The sequence below is a fragment of the Chanodichthys erythropterus genome, chromosome 7 (assembly GCF_024489055.1).
Source record: "Chanodichthys erythropterus isolate Z2021 chromosome 7, ASM2448905v1, whole genome shotgun sequence".
NCBI lineage: Eukaryota > Metazoa > Chordata > Actinopteri > Cypriniformes > Xenocyprididae > Chanodichthys > Chanodichthys erythropterus.
Window position 1 is genome coordinate 40028587 of NC_090227.1, and position 23236 is coordinate 40051822.

General features: G+C 35.2%; 1 protein-coding gene across 3 annotated transcripts in view; it reads right to left on the bottom strand.

Annotated features, from left to right (window-relative positions):
* The window catches only part of tspan18b (tetraspanin 18b), a 59065-nt gene that overhangs the window by 25056 nt on the left and 10773 nt on the right, over window positions 1–23236 (bottom strand). For 2 of the 3 annotated variants that reach the window (XM_067389426.1, XM_067389428.1), the window contains exon 2: window positions 3143–3224. In XM_067389426.1, the coding sequence (XP_067245527.1) occupies window positions 3143–3145 (3 nt within the window). In that variant the 5' untranslated portion in view covers window positions 3146–3224. Of the gene's footprint in view, window positions 1–3142; window positions 3225–21371; window positions 21513–23236 lie in introns of those variants that run through there. The other variant, XM_067389427.1, reaches the window with a different exon arrangement.

Sequence of the window (23236 nt, forward strand, 5' to 3'; positions counted from 1 at the left end):
TGTGAAAATATTGATGCGCAAATTCAGAAATTACAGGCGCCATTACGCAGCATCAGACTGTGTTTGAAGTGGCCACTTGAGAGATCCAATCTCCAGTAAGCATTGTTATAGATGGATGGCATGCAGATGATTATTATGGAGAGTTACCATCTGTTATAAAGCACCATCAGTTTAACTTGAGAAACATGGCATCTACAAATGAGAGGAAGCACAGGATAGCTGATTTTCATTTCCATCTTTGGAGATGCTTTCTTTACCAAAGCAACTTAAAAGGCACAAAGGGCACAAATAAAAGTCAAACCACACATCTTCATCAACATTTTGCTTATTTGGCATTTGAGGGTCGGCTTTCATAGGGTGAACGGAGCGGTTGATGCATCTCTGTCAGCGAGACCTTTAACTTTGAGCACCGCGTATGTGTATTGCTGGTATGTGTGTGGAATTTTAATGCACTGAATTTTAATGCAAATCAGTTCCCCACAAAGACCGGCTCCCAGCCATGACAGAGAGAAATAATAGATGCTGCTGCAGTATAAGACAATCACCTCCCTGCTGTTGACAGTGTCACAATGGCTTTGTGCACCAACAGCCTTCCGCCAACCAAACAATGCTGTCAACAAGATGATTTCACTGCGTTTCCACTCACTTCATTTTTGCAAAGCATTTCTTTTTTAATGAAGCTATCTGCTGGATACGCTGCAAGAAAAGTGTACTGTGTGGAAGAGGCTGCAAATGACTTACATGTGCAGAGACTGGATTAATGTAGTATTGACTGATGGATTTAAAAAGCAATTAATATGTATGGCAAAATCTCATCTACAAAGGTAATATCAAATGCCAGATGTATCGATTGTGATTGTCATAGCTGTGAAGAAAAAGGCATTCTTAAGCCGAGGACACTCTTAACGATCGTAAGGCCGATTATGAACGGAAATTGATACAGTCAGTGCGTTCAGTCGGCATTTACAGTCGGTGTTCAAATCCCGTGTTGTAAGTATTTAAATCTGCTTCAGTCGCAGGAAACAATCGCTGTGTGTTGAGCACAGTCTTAGAATGTTTTAGCTAGTCGTTAAATGTGTGCCCGGCTTTAAACACAAAGAGAGGATGTACATAATGCAGAAAACACACACTACATTTGTATTTGGAGGCACTGTTTAAAACGAATAGTTAAAGGGACATTAAAGGAATCATTATTGAAGAAAAATTTTCTATACAATTTGGCCATATCTGTCAAAATCCAAAAATGATGAAAAACGAGTGAGTGAAAAAATGAGTGAAAAACGAAACAACATAAAAGCACCATAAATTAAGTTCATACGAGTATTTTGAAGTGACATTTGTGCCAAGAACAAGTTGTTATTCACTTAAAATGTGTCCTTCAAATACGTAGAGTGAAATCTAAGAGTTGTGGAGAACTGGAAATATTTTCAGTGAATCATAAGCTAAATTTTTGTCTTTTCTTCACACAGAGCTATGGAATGATTTCAGATGACTTGCATTTATAGACATTTATGCGTGTTCTTGTATACAGTATATGGTTTATGAGGACACAAATGCGTATAATGACATGGGTATTACAACGTAAGCATGGTTTATGAGAAAACTCCCTGTGTCCCTGTAAACCAAATGGCTTAAAAAACATATTAATGGTGTTTTTTGAAATTTAAAAAATGCAGAAAGTTTTTTTGTGATGGGTAGGTTTAGGGGTAGGGTGTGTTTGTTTAACAATGAATGGCAAAGAGCAGGGTAAAGATTCTTCAAAATGTATCTTTTTGTTTCAAATTTACCATAGTTTGATCAACTTTTGTGGGCAAAATCCAGTCATTTCATTAGGAATCCACATGATCAGGAATTTTGCATGAGCAAGAGATTTGCATGAACAAAAGGTTGTTAATGTTGATCACGTGGATTTGCTGTCTTGAACTTCATAAAGCTGCTTGGTTTGAAATTGACTTAATAGATTGTTACACTATTGACAATAGACAATTGTCCTTTTTTGCCCACACAATTTTGCAGAATTTTAAATGTGAGCACACTTTACATTGAAAAAATATGAAGCTACTTAAACTGGTAAATAGTAGTAGATACTGTTTGAACCATGTATAAATAGCCAACTGTTGTTAAAGGGTTAGTTCACCCAAAAATGAAAATTCTGTCATTAATTACTCACACTCATGTCATTCCACACCCATAAGACCTTTGTTCATCTTCAAAACACAAATTAAGATATTTTTGATGAAATCTGAGGTTTCTGTCCCTCCATAGACAGCAATTTAACCGACACTTTCAAGGTCCAGAAAGGTACTAAAGACATCGTTAAAACAGTTGACTTGACTGCAGTGGTTCAACCTTAAATTTATGAAGTGACAAAAATACTTTTTGTGCGCAAAAACAAAACAAAAATAACGACTTTATTCAAAAATATCCTCTCTTCTGTGTCATTCTCCTACGCAGTTTACATTCAGCACTTCCAAGTTCTACATCAGAACGGTGACTCATTATTGGCTGGCTCCTGCGTCAGCATCACATGATCAGTGTTTGGCCAATACTGAGCCAGTGTTCTGATGTAGAACCTGGAAGTGCTGAATGTAAACTGTGTAGGAGAATGACACAGAAGAGAGGATATTGTTGAATAAAGTCATTATTTTTGTTTTGCTTTCGTACACAAAAAATATTCTCATCATGTCATAAAATTAAGGTTTAACCACTGCAGTCACATGGACTGCCGACGTCTTTAGTACCTTTCTGGACCTTGAAAGTTAAATTGCTGTTTATGGAGGAGTTTGACAGCTCTCGGATTTCATCAAAAATATCTTAATTTGTGTTCTGAAGATGAATGAAGGTCTTACAGGTGTGGAACGACATGAGGGTGAGTAATTAATGACAGAAATTTCATTTTTGGGTGAACTAACCCTTTAAATGCAATTCACACAAAGTGTAATAAGTAACATTCTAAAGGTAAAACTTTAGTGGGCAGAGTAAGTGAAATTTGCTCTTCTCAAACAAAGATGGACAAAAAAGTAACAATATATGGGTTTAGAACCTAATGAGTGTGAGTAAATAAAAACAGGATTTTCATTTTAGTTGAACTATCCCTTTAAGAACACACAGATTGTTTATGTAAATCAGCAAATGCACCTACCATGAGTTCTTTGATGTAGTTCAGGATTCAGGTCAAAGGATGCTGCGTCTCTCTACACTCTCTTTCCGTCTGTTTTTATTAGCTGTGAAAAGAAACACAACCAGAGGTCATGCCGCATATTTAAACACACCAAACAAACAGCTAAGCAAATTCATATCCACAAAATCACAATAAAACATGTACGACGGAGGAAAAGCAGCACTCCTCCACACTGAAGACTCAGAGGAGAGCTTGGCACAGGCCATGCTGTAAGTACGACTCTTGGAGTGCGACGAGATTGAGGATTCATTATTGATGACATTCCCTGTGGTGCACTACTCTGAAACAGCATGTGCGTGAATTTTTCACTTTGCAGCTTGCGTTAAGAAATGAACTGGGACAGAATGAGCATCGCACTAGCTTTAATCAAACTAAACCCACTATTGAAGCAGGTGAAATATTAATGGCTGCCGTTACTTATCAGATTCGTTTCTTGGTTAATTGCTCTTTATTGTTCGACGCCAAACTGATTGCATTTCGCCTGTTATGCTCGGTGCTACTAATCTTGATTAGTGTCGGAGGTCATGAATAATTTATTAGAAACAGCATTCCTAACTAATTACCTGTAGCTGATTCTCGCTGTTGGAGAAAATCTCCAACTGTGTGTAGATAACAAGCCTAAATGCTTTAACTTTCTGCTATTCGTTTTGTTTTGCCACAAGTGTCTCCCAGTTGCAATAAGCTACTAGCCAATTAAAATTGTGATGTTCCTGGCATAGCCACAAAAGCATTATTCATGGTTGCACTGAACGCTTTGCAAAAACTGCAGCACATTACTCTTAAATAAGGATAGATGAATGTAGGGAGAAGGATAACATAAAAGAGGCATAGTAAAATCCAGGATGTTCATGTTTTATCTCAAATAAACAAGGCAAGTGTTTTGTAGACAAATTCTGTGTGGATCCACTATGACCTGGTAGACCAGAATTCCCTTGTTCTCCAAATACAACTAACAGCCTCCCTAAAAATGATCATGTTTAGAATATCTTTAGTTCATACAACAATTGTTGCGGTAAGGACATCCATTACTGTTCTGTTTCTATAGACACACATGCAGCAGGAGAAAGTAAGGCCATAAAACAACGCAACAGCCACAGTGTTTCACATTAATTACCTATACTGTGGAGGATCGCCATAGTCTAGTCTGCTGCCACAGTTTCATAATGAACCGAAAATATTTTAAAACTTCTCATAATAACATAAAAGGTGTTTAACGTTGTTTTTCGCCATTGCTTTAGCAAAGTATCTGTCAAATGAACTAAAATCGAAAGCACAATATGGATTTGTAACCTTATCAAATCGCAAAAGACTGTAATTTAATTAAATAACTAATTCCAAGTATAGCCCTATTCCAAAAGTTTTCAACATTGATAATGACAAGAAACACCAAATCAGCATATTAGAATGATTTCTGAAGGATCATGTGACACTAAAGACTGGAGTAATGATGCTGAAAATTCATCTTTGCATCACAAGAATTTTAAAATATATTAAAATAAAAAAGTACGGAGCCCTTCACATGACATGCACTAATTCATTCCTTCGATTTGCTAATTCATGTGCATGATTTATATTGAGGGAACGAATTGGTAAATCGTGCGCATGATTTAGCAAATCAAGGGAATGAAATAGTAAATTGTGTGCACGATTTAGCAAATCGAGGGAATGAAAGTAAATCGTGCCGACGATTTAGTAAATCAAGGGAATGAAATAGTAAAATTGTGCACGCGATTTAAAAAATCAATTAAGGGAATGATATAGTAAATTGTGCACGTGATTTAGCAAATCAAGGTAACAAAATAGTAAATCGTGCGCACGATTTAGTAAATCAATGGAATGAAATAGTAAATTATGCGCATGATTTAGCAAATCGAGGGAATGAAAGTAAATCGTGCCGACGATTTAGTAAATCAAGGGAATGAAATAGTAAATTGTGCATGTGATTTAGCAAATCATGGTAACAAAATAGTAAATCGTGTGCATGATTTAGTAAATCAAGGGAATGAAATAGTAAAATTGTGCACGCGATTTAGCAAATCATGGTAACAAAATTGTAAATCATGCGCATGATTTAGTAAATCAAGGGAATGAAATAGTAAATCGTGTGCATGATTTAGTAAAACAAGGGAATGAAATAGTAAAATTGTGCACGGGATTTAGCAAATTAAGGTAACAAAATAGTAAATCGTGCTCACGATTTAAAAAATCAATTAAGGGAATGATATAGTAAATTGTGCATGTGATTTAGCAAATTAAGGTAACAAAATAGTAAATCGTGCTCACGATTTAAAAAATAAAGTAAGGGAATGATATAGTAAATTGTGCATGTGATTTAGCAAATCAAGGTAACGAAATAGTAAATCGTGTGCATGATTTAGTAAAACAAGGGAATGAAATAGTAAAATTGTGCACGCGATTTAGCAAATCATGGTAACAAAATAGTAAATCGTGCACATGATTTAGTAAATCAAGGGAATGAAATAGTAAATTGTGCACGTGATTTAGCAAATCAAGGTTACGAAATAGTAAATCGTGTGCATGATTTAGTAAAACAAGGGAATGAAATAGTAAAATTGTGCACGCGATTTAGCAAATCATGGTAACAAAATAGTAAATCGTGCACATGATTTAGTAAATCAAGGGAATGAAATAGTAAATTGTGCACGTGATTTAGCAAATCAAGGTTACGAAATAGTAAATCGTGTGCATGATTTAGAAAAACAAGGGAATGAAATAGTAAAATTGTGCACGCGATTTAGCAAATCATGGTAACAAAATAGTAAATCGTGCACGTGATTTAGTAAATCAAGGGAATGAAATAGTAAATTGTGCAGGTGATTTAGCAAATCAAGGTTACGAAATAGTAAATCGTGCTCACGATTTAAAAAATCAATTAAGGGAATGATATAGTAAATTGTGCATGTGATTTAGCAAATCAAGGGAATGAAATAGTAAATTGTGCATGTGATTTAGCAAATCAAGGTAACGAAATAGTAAATCGTGCGCATGATTTAGAAAAACAAGGGAATGAAATAGTAAAATTGTGCACGCGATTTAGCAAATCATGGTAACAAAAGAGTAAATCGTGCGCACGATTTAGTAAATCAAGGGAATTAAATAGTAAATTATGTGCATGATTTAGCAAATCAAGGTAACGAAATAGTAAATCGTGCGCATGATTTAGTAAAACAAGGGAATGAAATAATAAAATTGTGCACGCAATTTAGCAAATCATGGTAACAAAATAGTAAATCGTGCACATGATTTAGTAAATCAAGGGAATGAAATAGTAAATTATGCGCATGATTTAGCAAATCAAGGTAACGAAATAGTAAATTGTATGCACAATTTAGTAAATCAAGGGAACTAAATAGTAAATTGTGCACGCGATTTAGCAAATCAAGGTAACGAAATAGTAAATTGTATGCACGATTTAGTAAATCAAGGGAACTAAATAGTAAATTGTGCACGCGATTTAGCAAATCAAGGTAACGAAATAGTAAATTGTATGCACGATTTAGCAAATCAAGGTAACAAAATAGTAAATCGTACGCACGATTTAGCAAATCAAGGTAACGAAATAGTAAATTGTATGCACGATTTAGTAAATCAAGGGAACTAAATAGTAAATTGTGCACGCGATTTAGCAAATCAAGGTAACGAAATAGTAAATCGTGCGAATGATTTAGTAAAACAAGGGAATGAAATAGTAAAATTGTGCACGCAATTTAGCAAATCATGGTAACAAAATAGTAAATCGTGCACGTGATTTAGTAAATCAAGGGAATGAAATAGTAAATTATGCGCACGATTTAGTAAATCAAGGGAACGAAATAGTAAATTGTGCACGCGATTTAGCAAATGAAGGAAACTAAATAGTAAATCGTACGCACGATTTAGTAAATCAAGGGAACTTTTTTCCTGCATGTCGTGCGAGGCTCCGTAAAAAACAGAACTTGAAATAATATTTCACAATATTACTGTTTTACTGTATCAAATGCAGTCTTTGTGAGTATATAAGAATCAGTCCTTCATCACCCTCAAGCAACTTTTATTCTGGTATATATTTGAATATTCTGTAATACACTTCTAATTCATCATCTTTTTATACTTCTATAATGAATTATACTTAATATTTCTAGATTCTCGTGTTGTTGCTTATTCGATTATGTCATTCTCAGTGCTTCATGAAAGGAGTAGTTTCCTCTTGAAAATGTCTTGCACCTCTGTCTTTCTTTCTGGAAAAAATGTATGTGAAAAATACTTCAAAAACAATGCATATCATTTGCATCTACTCTAGAGGCTTTCTTTACATAAACCTCTTTTACTCCCAAATCAATGGCATTCAATGGCATTTAATATCGACCACAGAGTACACCGATTGGTCATTCCCTGGTAAATTGATCTGTTTCTTCTGACCTTAAAGTCTGAGGGGACCGTTGTCTCTTTAATTGTGTTCTCTACACTTGCAAACATTGTTTCCTTCATCTAGAATCAACAAGGGGTTTAAACAATAGATCTCAAAGGGCATCTACATCATGCTTATCTGCCTCCAAGCTAAAGGTCCCTTTTCAGTCTGCAATACATTTGAACAATGCAGGATGACTTAAAGTTCAATGCTAATAGATGATCATAGAGGGGTGGGCAATATAAAGGATGAGCTTGTTGTTATTTGTCATTATACACTTTCACTGCCCTACCTCTTCCCCTCTCGGTTCATGATCATGCTATGTTATTCACATACACGATAAGTGACACATCCTACAGGACATCTGTCCCGCTGGAAGGATGTGATGTCCAGTCATTGGAGGCATATGCTGCTTTTTCTCTCATTCTTCCTCTAATTGAGGTGTGTCCAACTCATCAGAATTAAAAATTATTAAAAATAACACTATGTTTTTATGTCTGTTAGTTGCCCATTAAGTTAATTTTGAGCTGTAATTATGTTCAATGTTTAAAATTAAAGCAATACCCAAAACACTACCGTTCAAAAGTTTGAGGGAAGGTTTTTGAAGGCTGCATTTATTTAATTAAAAATATAGTAAAAACAGTAATATTGTGAAATATTATTACAAAATGTAAAATAACTTTACTATGGAAGCTTGTTTCCACCACTAAATAAAAAAATAAAAAAGGTAATTGTGACTTTTTATCTCACAATTCTGACTTCTTTTCTCAGAATTGTGAGATTTAAACTCGCAATTGAGGTCAGAATTGTCCGAAAAGTGAGAATTGCGTGTTATAAAGTCAGAATTGAGAGATATGAAGTCACAATTCTGACTTTTTTTCCTGCAATTGCGAATTTTTATCATGCAATTCTGACTTTATATCTCACAATTCTGACTTTTTTCACAGAATTGCGAGATTTAAACACAATTGTGTTATAATGTCAGAATTGTGAGATATAGACTCGCAGTTCTGAGAAAAAAACGTCCTTTTCCCTCACAGTTGCACATAAAATGCAATTGCAATATCAAGCAATTCTGATTTTATATCACGCAATTCTGACTTTATAACTCACAATTCTCACTTTATAACTCGCAATTCTGACTTTATATCTCGCAATTCTGAGAAAAAATGTCCTTTTCCCTCACAGTTGCACATAAAATGCAATTGCAAGTTAATATCAAGCAATTCTGATTTTATATCACGCAATTCTGACTTTATAACTCACAATTCTCACTTTATAACTCACAATTCTGACTTTATAACTCGCAATTCTGACTTTATAACTCGCAATTCTCACTTTATAACTCGCAATTCTGACTTTATAACTCGCAATTCTGAGAAAAAATGTCCTTTTCCCTCACAGTTGCACTTAACACGCAATTGCAAGTTAATATCAAGCAATTCTGACTTTATCACACAATTCTGACTTTATAACTCGAAATTCTGACTTTAAAACACAATTCTGACTTTAAAACACACAATTCTGACTTTATATCTCACAATTCTGACTTTATATCACACAATCCTGACTTTATAACACAATTCTGACTTTATAACTCGCAAGTTAGTTTCTCTCCATCCAAATGTTACAGTGCCAAACATTTGCCATAAACTTGACTAATGTCTCTCAGAAGCACTATTTGTACTTATAAACAAACCTAAAAACACATGGGAAGTCACAAACAACACTGTTGTGAGTGTAAAGTGTGCATTGGACTATGAAAAGCTGAAAGGGTAAAAAAAAAACTATATTGTTTAACAAATACACATGCGATTTGTGATTTTTGGCAATGCCTGAGGCTGAGACCAAAGTTATGGGGTCTTTTTAGGTTTAGCTTCAGTAATACTGAGAGATTTACTACATAAACAATGACACACCACAGATGTAATGTAAACTTATTCAAGTGTATTCCATTATTTCATCAAACAATAGGCATTCACAGATGTCTGAACTGAGCCTCGAATAATCTGAATCATACTGATAAAACACAATCAGGTGTCAACTCAACACAGATTTAACCTACTTCTTTGCTTCAGACAATTGATCAATACGTTTGATTGAAATGTTGCATCCAGGTGTCCGCTGACCTTGCGGCATGTGTCTGACAGGGTAAGCGTGATCCCTTGAGAAAAAGGAGGCTGTCAAAGCGTTGAGAGAGTCATATGGCACAACACTCAGTGCTGTGATAGTGAACAGCTCTGTACACACTTTCTTAGTGTTTTCTCTACGCAGTCTGTTCTTGTCTTTCATTAAAACTTCCCTCTCCCTTTCCAGGCCCCAAGGCCAAGCAGAACTCGGTCTCTGGGGAGAGACGAGGTTCAGGGCATCAAAACAAGCCTTTGAAGCCGAGCGATTAAGAGGGGGGAGACCTGTTGGAATGGGCCAAAAGGACTTAAAGGTGTGGGGGAGTCAGGTTCTCCAATTAGGCACAAGAAAGGTTAACATGAGTCATGAACCTCTGTTTTCACTCAGAAAGGGTTACGCAAACAGCATGGAGACAGGATAAATGATCTGATCATGTCAGTAAAGAGTTAATGATTGATGACACTCACTCAAGATCAAATTGACTTAGATTAAAAATAACCATGAGGGAATTGATGCACTGTTACAAATTGAGCTATACTACTCATTTCCAACATCAACTGTAATAAAATTAATATCATAGCTGGAATTCCGGATTTAGGCTCCTTTTAAGCCAGACATATAGGAATTTTTAAACAATAGTTGGGTTAAATAAAACTGCACAGCACATTGGGCAAACATTTAACCCAACCACTGGGTTTGTCCATTTTCAACCCAACCTGGGTTGTTTTTAGTGTATGCAATAAAAATCCATCATAAAAAATAAAAAAATAAAAAACTGTTGTGCAATTCCATACAATTACAGCCAAACATATTTTTTGATGTTTATTGTCCAGCTACATAGAAGGATTTTGGGCTTCTCCTTTTTGTGAAATCTGTGAATGAGAAATCAGGCAGAGAAACCAAGCAATTAACAATCTTGATCCTCGTATCTGGACATGTAATTACCTTTTAGTACATTATTTTTGAGTAAATCTGGTTTCAATACAAGTCTTTATGGAACAATGTAACTACACTGGGGGGAAAAATTACAACCGAAAAATGTTTTACCAAAAACAACAAAATTGTAAATGGTTTAATGTTGCATCATATGTAATTTTACTGTAAAATAATGTGAAATTTGAGATTTGGAAGTGCCATATAATTTACACCGACATTAAAGGAACATTCCTAGAAATTCATGCAAAACACTTCACATATGATTATATTTTAGTTAAATAAGTTTTGTTTCTTCTTATTTTTTTATTATCTGTAATGTACACCAGGATGTTAAAGGGATAGTTACTCACCCTCAGGCCATCTAAAATGAGACTTTTTTCTTCAATAGAACAGTAAAGAAGATTTTTTACTGAAACCGTTTTATGCGACATAAAGCTTCTCGTGAAAGCATGCAGGACTGCCAAGGCTGTGGATTAGAGGTAAAAATGTTGTAAATAATGTTCAGTTTCTTCCATAGACCAATCGTTTTGCTTCTTTAGACCTCACTGTAACGTCAGGAGCCATGGATATTCATTTTGTTTTGTCTGCATGTGTTTTTTTTTAATCTCAAAGTGACAGCACTCATTAACTTCCATTATATGAATCACCGAGGACCAAGGTTTCACCTAAAAATCTTCTTTACTGTTCTACTGAAGAAAAAAAAAAAGTCACCTACATCTTGGATGACCTGAGGGTGAGTAAATTAACAGCAAATTACTGAACTATCTCTTTAAGTGTGCTCTTAAATTCAGTGTGTTTCCTGAGAATTGGATTTTAACATTGCTTATTTTTCAAACAACGTTACTCTTGTCGATCTCCATAGTGGCCACTTTACAGTGGAAGCCAAAATTACTTTCACTGTGACATGAGCTAATATAAGTGAGCTGGATTTACTAAAGCTGGATGGTCTTGGACGGTCCTTGGCCAATGAAAGCTGCTATGGTGTCTAAATTCTGCCATCCGTTTGAAGTTTACGTGAGACTAGTCAACAACACAGGCTAACCAAGAAACAATCCAATTTCAATTACTTATTGATTACCTATGACCTTTTATCATCAAATAAGCTCCTGCCTCATACGAACATCTTCAATCATTCAATCCTGAACTACTGCCTGTTCAAATATTTTAATCACTGTCCGCCACATTTATTCAGCTCTGCGTCAGTCAAGCTTCTTAAGAATGTGCATACATCTGTTGTAAATTTCAGGTCCTCATTAAAAGATGTGACAAAGATTATAGTGGATGTTGCATCTACTGTACCTTTATTCCACCTTGTTTCCCCTTACGGAACAAAAATATATGGAAATATACTGCAAAATATAATGCGATATATTACATAATACATTTCCATTTATGGGAAACTAGTGCTTATACAGTGGCATGAAAAAGTATGTGAACCCCTTGCAGAATCTGTGAAAATGAGAATTATTTTAATAAAATAAGAGGGATAATAAAAAATGCATGCTATGTTTTGTTTAGTACTGTCCTGAGTAAGATATTTTACATAAAAGATGTTTGCATTTAGTTCACAAGACAAAACAATAGTTGAATTTATTAAAATAACCCCATTCATAAGTATGTGAAGCATTGATTCTCAATACTGTGTGTGGTTACCTGATGATCTATGACTGTTTTTATGTTTTGTGATGGTTGTTCATGAGTCTCTTGTTTGTCCTGAGCAGTTAAACTGAGCTCTGTTCTTCAGAAAAATCCTCCAGCTCCTGCAGATTCATCAGTTTTCAAGCATTTTTGCATATTCGAACCCTTTCCAGCAGTGGCTGTATGATTTTGAGATTCATCTTTTCACACTGAGGACAACTGAGGGACTCAAACTCAACTATTAAAAAAGGTTCAAACATTCACTGATGCTCCAGAAGGAAACATGATGCATTAAGAGTCGGGGTGTGAAAACTTTTGAATTCAAATATCAAGGTAAATTGTACTTAATTTTTCTGCCGGGAAACATGCAAGTACCTTCTGTTGGTTTCCGAAGGGCAGTACTAAATGAAAAACAATGATATTTAAACAAAATAAGAAAAATTGTGACATCTTCATCTTGTTCAAAAGTTTTCATCCCCCGACTCTTAATGCATCATGTTTCCTTCTGGAGCATCAGTGAATGTTTGAACCTTTTTTAATAGTTGTGTTTGAGTCCCTCAATTGTCCTCAGTGTGAAAACACAGATCTCAAAATCATTCAGCCACTGCTGGAAAGGGTTCGAATATGCAAAAATGCTTGAAAACTGAAATTTCAGGATTATTCTGAAGAACAGAGCTCAGTTTAACTGCTCAGGACAAACAAGAGACTCATGAACAACCATCACAAAACATAAAAACAGTCGTGGATCATCAGGTAACCACACACAGTATTGAGAATCAATGCTTCACATACTTAGGAATGGGGTTATTTTAATAAATTCAGCTATTGTTTTGTCTTGTGAACTAAATGCAAACTGTAAAATGTAAAATATCTTACTCAGGACAGTACTAAACAAAAAATAACATGCATTTTTTTATTATCCCTCTTATTTTAATAAAATAATTCTCATTTTCACAGATTCTGCAAGGGGTTCACATACTTTTTCATGCCACTGTATTTTTCAATATACTGCTATATATGCATTGACTATGTATGGCTATATATAAAATATGTATAAATAAAGACAAAAATAGCATTACATTCATCAAGTTTTATCCTTTATTATGTACATATATTGCACATACATGTTCCCATGTAAATGTGAATGTATTGTACACACATATATACACACATTCATGGAATGAGTAACAATCAGTGGTTACAACAGACTTCTAGTTCCCAGCATGCTTTGCTTCTGACTGTTAAAGGAAAGTAAATGTTAAGTGCTATTTCATGTGTTTTGCTCAATATTGATATAGGGGGAGATCTGTTAGTGTTTAAAGTTGTATTATTTTGGAATTTAAAAGGTTTTCTGGTATGTGTGAGTTTTTGGGGTTACCATTGTGCTGAAAAGTAGAGCCTGCGGTTAGGTTGATGATCGGCTGAACAACATTAAGACTATAATAACTTTATTTAAAAAACAGCATCTGTGCACTCTATAGCACAGTGATAGTCTTTGGTAGAAACTTTAGTACATGCAGGTGTGCTTTTGTTAACTAACTTGAAAATATTAAACATTTAAAATGTAAATTATTATAAAATATTAGAAAAGTGTTACATTATATATTTTAACATTTATGTGTTTACACTGCATGAGTAAATATATCTGCAATATATTATGCATGCAGTACCATATCTGATCACTATATATTATGAAGTATATTACTGAATATAAAATTACGTACATTATGATATCTTAGTAAATATATTATCACATATTTTTCAATATATGAAAAGCGGCAATTCCTTATGTATTATTCAATATATTGTAATATATTTACGCAATATATATTTTTCTGTATATTTTCAAATATACTTAAAATAATGTAATATATTGATCATTCATATATAGGGAAATATATCTTCTTTCCATAAGGGTCATTATAAGTTACATGTTCATAGTCAAAAGCAGCAGTATGTGACTTTGGTGAGAAGATGTTTCTTTTTGCTGACAAAACCTGTCGTAAAAATTCAAAGCACAATCTGTCGGACAGGAAGCACTTGGTTCCCTGAGTCTTTCTTAATTAAAACCAGAGGAAGAACTATTAGCTCCTTACACAAATACAAGACTTTCCTCTAGTCCGTTCATATTCCCAGAGCAATTGGTCTAAAAAATTTCAGCAGATTTTGCTGTTTGGTCTCAGGAACAGCAGGGGATTTGGAGGACTAACCAAGCTGCATGCTGTGTCAACACCAAACATTCTCTGCTGTCAGTGTAATCCCATTCACCATGGGAAAACAGCACAGCACTTCACGACAACAGAATGAGAGCGGGATCTGGCCAAAAAGGGGCAATCATTTTAAATCATGGGTTGAGGGTTCCCTTTGTAACTTGATTTAAAATAGACAGATTTTAGTTCAATTAATCAATTTAAAGGTACGAGTGAATTTAGGCATCAAGCATTAGAATGTGCAGTTTGAAAGATGGATATTCATGTTGAGATTGGCTGAAGATTACATTTAACATCATTAACTGTTTTTCACTGTAACTTATAAGGTGGCACCCATTTTAACCATATATAGTGTTACTATATAAAGATAAAGATTACTGTATTTCTTGCTTAAAATGAACCCAAAGTATTTTGGAAATTATCATTTATTAATATGCTTAAGAAACTAACATTTATGAATATGTTTAATGAATAATAATTAAACAGTAAACTTTTATAATAAGTTCACCTTTTGATTATTATTGTTGCCTCTAGTAATTATGTGTCTGATTTTTAATTTCCAACCCATTTTGGTTTATTTTAAGCCAGCCATATAGTCATTTTTAAACAATAGTTGGGTTTAATAAAACAGCCCAGCATAATAGGTAATATTAAAAGGTAAATATAAAAAAAAATATATAAAAAGGTAATTTTCGAAGAATAGAAAGTTCAAAAGAACAGAATTTATGTTAAAATCTTTACTGTCTAAATGCATCTTTTCTGATTTTATACAAAAAGTTTGAATGGTAGAGTATCTATCTATATCTACAGTCTCTATTTGTTCACCTCAACATACCCCAAAAAAATGACAAAAACACCAGACCGCAATCCCCTCTCCGCCCACACCCTCCTCTCAAGACACCTAATCAGTGGATTCCACGTGTATGAATATGACATTTTGATACATGCAAATAAAACCGCAGCATCTGTCAGACAGAGATTTGGAAGAGAAGCTGGATGTTATAATTGATCTAAACTGAGATTTGACATAGCTGGAGGCTTGAATGTTAATGCTGCACTGCGCTGATTTCACGGGCACGACCGGAGAGCAGAAGCCATGCTGGGGTAGAAGCACATCAACCCCTAAAACAGGATCATTTTCCTCATCAGGCAGAAGCTCAACAGTAGGACTTCCTTGTAAACAGGCACATTTTGTTTATCCCCTACACCTCTGTTTGGTTTTCTAAAGCTATGGCTGCATCCGAAAGCTGATAAAGACCTAGCATTATCTTTATAATAAATCTGGTTTTCAAAATTCAAGACATTAATTAGCACTGAAATTGTAATTGTTAAAATTTCCAAGGATCAGCATTCTCCCCTAAAAGTGATCGGGCAGACCAAACCGTAAGTCGTAGAGACTTGAAACTTTGAGGGCTGGTAGTACACCATCTCCAACGTCACCAAGGCTCACCCTGATTGGCCTGATGGGGGCGCTACAGCGGTCAAAAGTACGAAATGGATCGTAACTCCTAAACCGTTAGGCGTACGCTCAAGTGTCTTATGTTGTCGGAATCCTTGGCTCAAGATGGACAAATTCCTTGGTGAAAATTTCAGGTATTATAGATTTAGCAAGAGCTCATTCTGTGGTTGTGCGAAAAAAGACGTACCGACTGGCCACTTGGTGGTGCTATAACAGCAAAAAAATACATGAAAACAGCTATAACTACTTCAACGTTAGTCCGATTGACTTGAAAATTGGCATGCAGTGTCTTTGTCCGAAGTGCCATGACTGTCTATGAGGACATTGACGTATCTCAAAAAACATGGCCGCCACTGCAGCTATCAGACAAGGTTAATGAAGGCCAATCGGAGCAAAACTCGCCAGGCCTGTTTGACTTGCCTTCGCGTTTTCTATGTGTGTAAAAGATCTCCTCAATCTCAGCAAGAACCGCCTCTGTCTATCGAATCATTCGTTAAATATTGAAGATTATTTCAAAAACCAACTTTGCCGAACTAATTCTAGGTTTTTGGTTCAACCTCGATTACTGTTAAACAGCTTTAAAAACCATATATTTCTTATGGTAAATTGCCTGTTTTGGCTGTAAATGGTCTTTTCCATCTATGATCGAGATGGTTACTTGCTAATTAAAACATATCACTTTTTTATACATGTGCTTGAAGACCTTAAAGTGCTTGAACCACGATAACTGCTGCTCGCAGCTATCTTTCAATTACATTTTGCTTTAATTGCACAGAAAATGACATATTTAGCGGTTCAAAGCAAAGCCTTTGAAACGAGATGATGAATTAAGGGCTAAATAGAATTCACTGGGGTCCTTTAAACATCAATAAGACTTGTATTTTTCTGATAATATGTTCATAAAATGTTTATGCTTTGCAATTTCCCAAAATCCCATTACCCTCAACATGTAAAGTACAAGACATCCTAGGGTAGATATCCTGCTTTTTACAGGATCTCAGGAGGAGACTATCCGGGAGGGGTAGGTGGCAAAACGACCAGACATTTTTCCACAGTAAGGTCTCGTAAAAATCTCTCAGTGCTTTTAGGAACATTCCTCCCCCTGGCCATGGGAGCACAAGCGCAGAGACGTCAGGAAGGATCACGCTCAACACAAACACAAATACTCTCAGAAAATCGGATGGAATCTTCAGGCCCAAATGCAAATGCCAGAGATTTGAAGATTCTCAAATGGGTTCAGTCTTATTCGCCTGGATAAACACTGCAAAAACAGTCCATAACCTTAAAGACCCCAGGCGGGATAAATGGAAATTTCAGAAATCTGCACATCTGAGGAATATGAGAGGTCAAAGCGGTCATTTCTGCTCTGGGATGTAAAACCTGAGGTTAACTGGTCACTACGCAACACTCTCTCGGAGAACAAGCACTTCATCTCACCAGCTGTGGGAACGGCAGTGTGAAAGATTACATCACGATGATTTATGGCACATGAGGAGGAGCGAGAGAAACTATGGAACATGAGATCATTTGGAGGGCATCCAATAAGAGGTCTCAATAGGAACACAAGTCAATTGGTTTCCACCACAAGAGATGATGGATCAGCAGAGGGACAACAAATGAATGTTCTGAGAAAGTGAAGAGAACACATCCCAAACTCACACATACTGTATCACAACACACATGCTTTTTCACAACTCTGCTTTTTTAAGGAAATGGCATCCATAAATCCCAAATATTGGTGTATGTATTTGGAAGGGTATCAAATTAATAAATAGAACTTTATATAGATGAAATAGGACTGTATAGTTTTACATTGAAACCAACATAACATATAACAAAGTAAATTAATTCATAATCTTATTTTTGTCTGCATTTAACATGCAAATGATCACTTGGATTTTCTTTAAAGCTGGTTTTCTATTGTAGTGTAATTCTGGGTGTTACGCTGCTGCAGTTGTTCATTACATGAAAGGTAAAAATTGGTGTTTACAACTGATCTTGTAGGCTGATGCTTGCTCCATATGTCTTCAATTGCCACTGAAAGCCTCTAGCCAATTCTTGAAATTCAGTTTCTGCCCTCCAAAAGCGTAAAAAGGGCCACACAGATTATATGACTCATTTTTGGACTCTTTTTAGACTGCTTTCTGCTGACTGACACTTCTCATAGAGCTCAATGATCTGCTTGGTGGGAAAAAGAAAAGAACAACAAATCTTTCTTGTTTCCTACTCTCCAAATTTCACATAATTATACAAATTGTATAAAAACTATGATAAAAGCTCAAGCATAAAATCATAAAGAGGCAATTACCCTAAAAATTAAAGATCTGTCATCATTTACTCATCTAAATGTTTTTTCAAAGCTTTGGAGTGTGGACAAAGGATTAAAATTTCCAGATAATTTACTTACCCCCATGTCATCCAAGATGTTTTTGTCTTTCTTTCTTCAGTCGAAAAGAAATTAAGGTTTTTGATGAAAACATTCCAGGATTTTTCTCCATATAGTGGACTTCACTGGGGTTCAATGGTTTGAAGGTCCAAACTACAGTTTCAGTGCAGGGCTTTAAAAGATACCAGACGAGGAATAAGCATCTTATCTAGCGAAACGATCGGTCAATTTCTAGAAAAAACAAAAATGTATATACTTTTTAACCACAAATGCTCATCTTGCACTGCTCTGTGATCTGCCACGCATTATGTAATCACATTGGAAAGGTCATGTGTGACCTTTAGTAGGGCAAAAAACTCCATCTCATTTCAATCAAAATCGTCCGTCATCATTGTTTTAGCTTTTTCTTTGGTAAAGGGCATTTGACTTTAGTCTTTGCACGTTTGCTTTGTAGACACTGGATCGGTACTTCCGCCTACGTCACGCGTGACCTTTCCAACGTGATTACGTAATACGCTGCACATTGCAGAGCAGTGCAAGATGAGCATTTGTGGTTAAAAAGTGTCAAATTTTTTATTAGAAAATGACCAATCGTTCTGCTAGATAAGACCCTTATTCCTCGTCTGGGATCGTTTAGAATGCTTTGAAGCTGCACTGAAACTGTAATTTGAACCTTCAACCCGTTGAACCCCAGTGAAATCCATTATTTGGAGAAAAATCCTGGAATGTTTCCCTCAAAAACCTTGATCTCTTTTCGACTGAAGAAAGAAAGACATAAACATCTTGGATGACATGGGGGTGAGTAAATTATCAGGGAATTTTAATTCTGAAGTGAATTAATCCTTTAATGAAAATTAATAGGGACCATAAAAGTATCATAAAGGTATGAAACTACATGTCAACTTAGAGTATTAGTAGACTGAAGTAGACTGCTAGTACTGTAAGGTTAGGGTTAGGTGTGGGGTTCGGGTTAGCTGAATAAGTTGACATGCAGTTGAAAAGATTCTTCCAGTCAGTAAAGTGTCTGTTGGGAGCATCAAAATAAAGTGTTAGTAGATATTAAGCAGACAGTCTAATAATACTCTAATGAGAGATAGTTGACATGTAGTTGCAAAGTGACCTGGGTCAGTGGCGACGTGCATATTTTTGTGTCCAAGTGCATTATTTCCTTTTAAAATAATCTGATAAATTCATGACATATATCACTTTATTCTATAAAACCTATTTAGTTTGAATTTATTTTTTAGTACATTTAAATAATACATATTATTTTTATTATTATTTTTCAGGTGGTGCAACTGTCCGAACAAATGAACAGACTAAGAAACTATTTAAAATAATGTCTTAATAATAAAAATGGCATCATTTTAGGTTTGTAACCTTTCATATAAACACATTTTGTAAGCATGAGTAGGTTGGTTAGTTCACTTTCTATGCCAGGCGGTACAACTACAGTATACATACATACAACATGGTTGTACCGCCTGACATAAAAACATTCAAAAAATGAATTTAAACACTTTGAAATGTTATTTAACAACTGAAACTTGTTTAAACACATTGTTCGTGACTCAAAAATATACATTACATCAGTTTTTAAAAAACACCCTTTTTTTAAGCTTTATTTGTCAATGACCCACTTATAGTTAAAGTTACACTGACAGTAGGATGTCTAAAGTGGGCGATCAAAATAAAGTGTTACTGGATATTCTTCACAATGAGTTTGCACAGGCATAAAAGATGACAGGATTTGCATTTTTGGGTTAACTGCACTTTTAAATGCTGCAAGTCACATTTCATAAGGTATTTAAAAAGACAGAATCTATTAAATCTTCAAAGGCAAGGTAAGTTATTCAGGCACAGTATTTAAGGCTTATGGGACAGAACTGAAAAGGGGTTTTATCATTCCATCAAATTCAAACTATAAAACTGAGCTTTGATCCGTGTGGTGTGACAAAGATGAGTGAAAAATGAGTGAACCGTTTTATGCATGTGCTCAGGACTATAGTGTTTATCACACACTAAAAAATAAATTATTTAAATACAATTTTGATGGATGTGATCATTAGGGTCATACAAGGATAGGTTCTAATATGGAAGAAAACCGTGTATAAAGAAAGAAATTAAGTATGAGAATAAAAATGTAGTAGGGGGCGTCTGACGAAACCATATTCTAGGTTTAGGCCCATAATGTCTTAACATGCATTGAATAAGAAAGACAATATTTGAGTGAAAGAAAAGTATTAAATGCTTTTCAGTTCAATAAAGAAAAGTTTCTGTTTCGTTCACAGCTAAACAAGCAGACAATTCTTCAAGACTAATGATGGATGCATTTTTCCACAAAGAAATCAACCATTTAGCAAACAGCAAACAGAAATCGTTTACTTTCCCAATTATTAATTACAACTCTTTATTTCCTCTTCATTTTTCCAAATGTTAGACAAACAATGAAGCCATTTCTATTGTTCTATGTTAATGGAGCTTATTTGAGGCCAGAATATTTCTGAGGGCACATCTCATATTCAACTCCAAGAGATGTTGGCAGGCAAAGTCTCTAAAAGCCCAACACTGAAATATCCTTTTTCGGTTGATTTACACCATCTCAGATGCCATGGTCTCACAGGACCCAAGAAAAACATTACAACTTGCCAATCACAAGATTATCCCAAAAGCACAAACAGCTGGAGACTTTCCTCAACTGCCGGGTCTGATGTTTTCAGTCTTTACCGTCTCAAGCAGGTGGTTGTAATTAAGTCAGCGTAATGTGGCCACTAGCTGGCAGAAGAACATGTGACTAATTATTGGGACACATGCCCAGGTTTATCATTTCCTGAAGCTCCCTGTCTTTGACCTGCATGAGGATTTTAGTTGCCAATCATAGCCCAAAAAAGCAGCACTAATTCAAAATAAGCACCTTGTAACCCTCAGTCTCGAACGATCCTGTTCAAAAACGCAAGCTGGCACATTCAATTTATGTTAAAATAATCAGTAACATGCAAATGATGCTCACACAAAGCATTTACTACCTTTGAAGAGTGCTCAGTCTTTTTCTTCCGGCAGTTTCCAAACACGAGCAGAGATTAGGAAAGGAAGAGATTAGACTTCATGGTCTATTTCATCCATTCTCCAGCCTAATCAGTGGGGAATGATATCATTGCCCTAAATATCTCCTCAGCAGCTTGAATGTAGAAACGTGCAGTTTCCTCATTATTGACCACACAATGTGACAATACACCATCTTTCTGTGATCATGTTATCACATGATTAAGAAGACTGTTTTCGTCATGGTCCTGCATTGAACTGAGGAAGATGACTGACAACTGATGATGCCTGGGGCTTCACAACACGGCCCTGAAAGCCACAAGGTGACTTTAACTTTAGTGACCCACCAAGCCACATACAAGTAAAGAAGCCCGGCTGAAAAATTTATAGCAGCTCATAAAAAAATCACGAGGAGCAAAACTAAAAAGTACAGAACATGTCAACTTAATCTGCTGTTAAACACCAGGCATAAAATGGCATCTGATGTGGCAGACTTGGAGGAGGAAGTTGTCAAATACATTACGAGGAGACTGGGGAAATGTTCTTGAGGATCGGGCATGTATTTTGTAACTGACATGAACAGTGACATACAAATGTGTTTGTCAATTCAACTGTGGTTTTGTCAGTTTAACTGAAAGCATAGTGGTTCTTAGTCTAACTGACGGGAATGTTTGTTTACACACTACTAGTAACAAATCATTTTAGCTGGCGTTTTCCGTTGACAGTAGCGACAGTGACTGTTGGCGACAGGATGTAGGCGTGTACAGTGACAAAGTTGAGATATGCTTAACTTTATGCAAATGAAGAGCAACTTTCGGGAGCGACACCCAATCGGAGTGAAGTCAGTGGAGAGCAAGTGAACGCGCACAGAAAGACATGTTCCAGTGTCGAGTTGTCTTTCACGCTTGAACAAACAATAACACACAGAATTATGCCAAAATACTTGTTTTGTGGAGTTTATCTTATAAGAGCAGTCTTAAATGAGTTAAATAACGTTTTAAGTGAACTTAACGAGTTCTGAGAAAATGAACTGCGTGTCAGATCCGCGTCATGTTCGGCAACGGCAGGTCTTAAAGTGACAGCAGCCTAATAACCAGTTGTGATGTCTGTCATTAATGTTTATCAAAGAACAAAAGTAACAGAGAAAATTGTAGCTTTAATAAGTATTAATCTATATTTAATTTATAATTTATGCAGGGAAGACTGTAAAGTGTTTGATAACTTTATTCAATTTCTATATATTTCCTACTTGTTAGACAGGTAAATATGACATTTATTATAATGGGTTTATGTGAAGATTGTTTTAAGTTCACTTAAATCAAAACATGTTATTTTTTTTAAAGCCTAATAAATGTTGAAATGAATAGCTTTCAGTTATACTGTAATGTTGAATGTCTAATATTAATGTTTAAAAAAATCAGTACCAGTATTAGTATCACTGATACTGGCCTTCACTCACAAAAAGATGTCATTAAACAAACATTTAAAATCTTTAAATTGTTTCTATATTAATTTGGAGAGTAACTGTGAAGTTATTACAATATAAAAATATTAAAAACTAAAAAATGTGTGATTAATTCATTATTTTTTTAATGGATTGACAGCACTAAACTAATCTAAATATAAGAAAGAATGATTTGATTGGTGATGTGTACATGTACAGTGGGTACGGAAAGTATTCAGACCCCCTTTAATTTTTTTTTTTTTTTTTTTATAAAATGCACTCGTCAGTTTTACACTTTTCTATTAGGCTTGTATTGTTAGCTGTTTTTTTTTTTTTTCATCAACCTAATGATTTGTGAAATTACAGGAAAACATGAATAAAAATGAATACATTCTAATGCAGAAA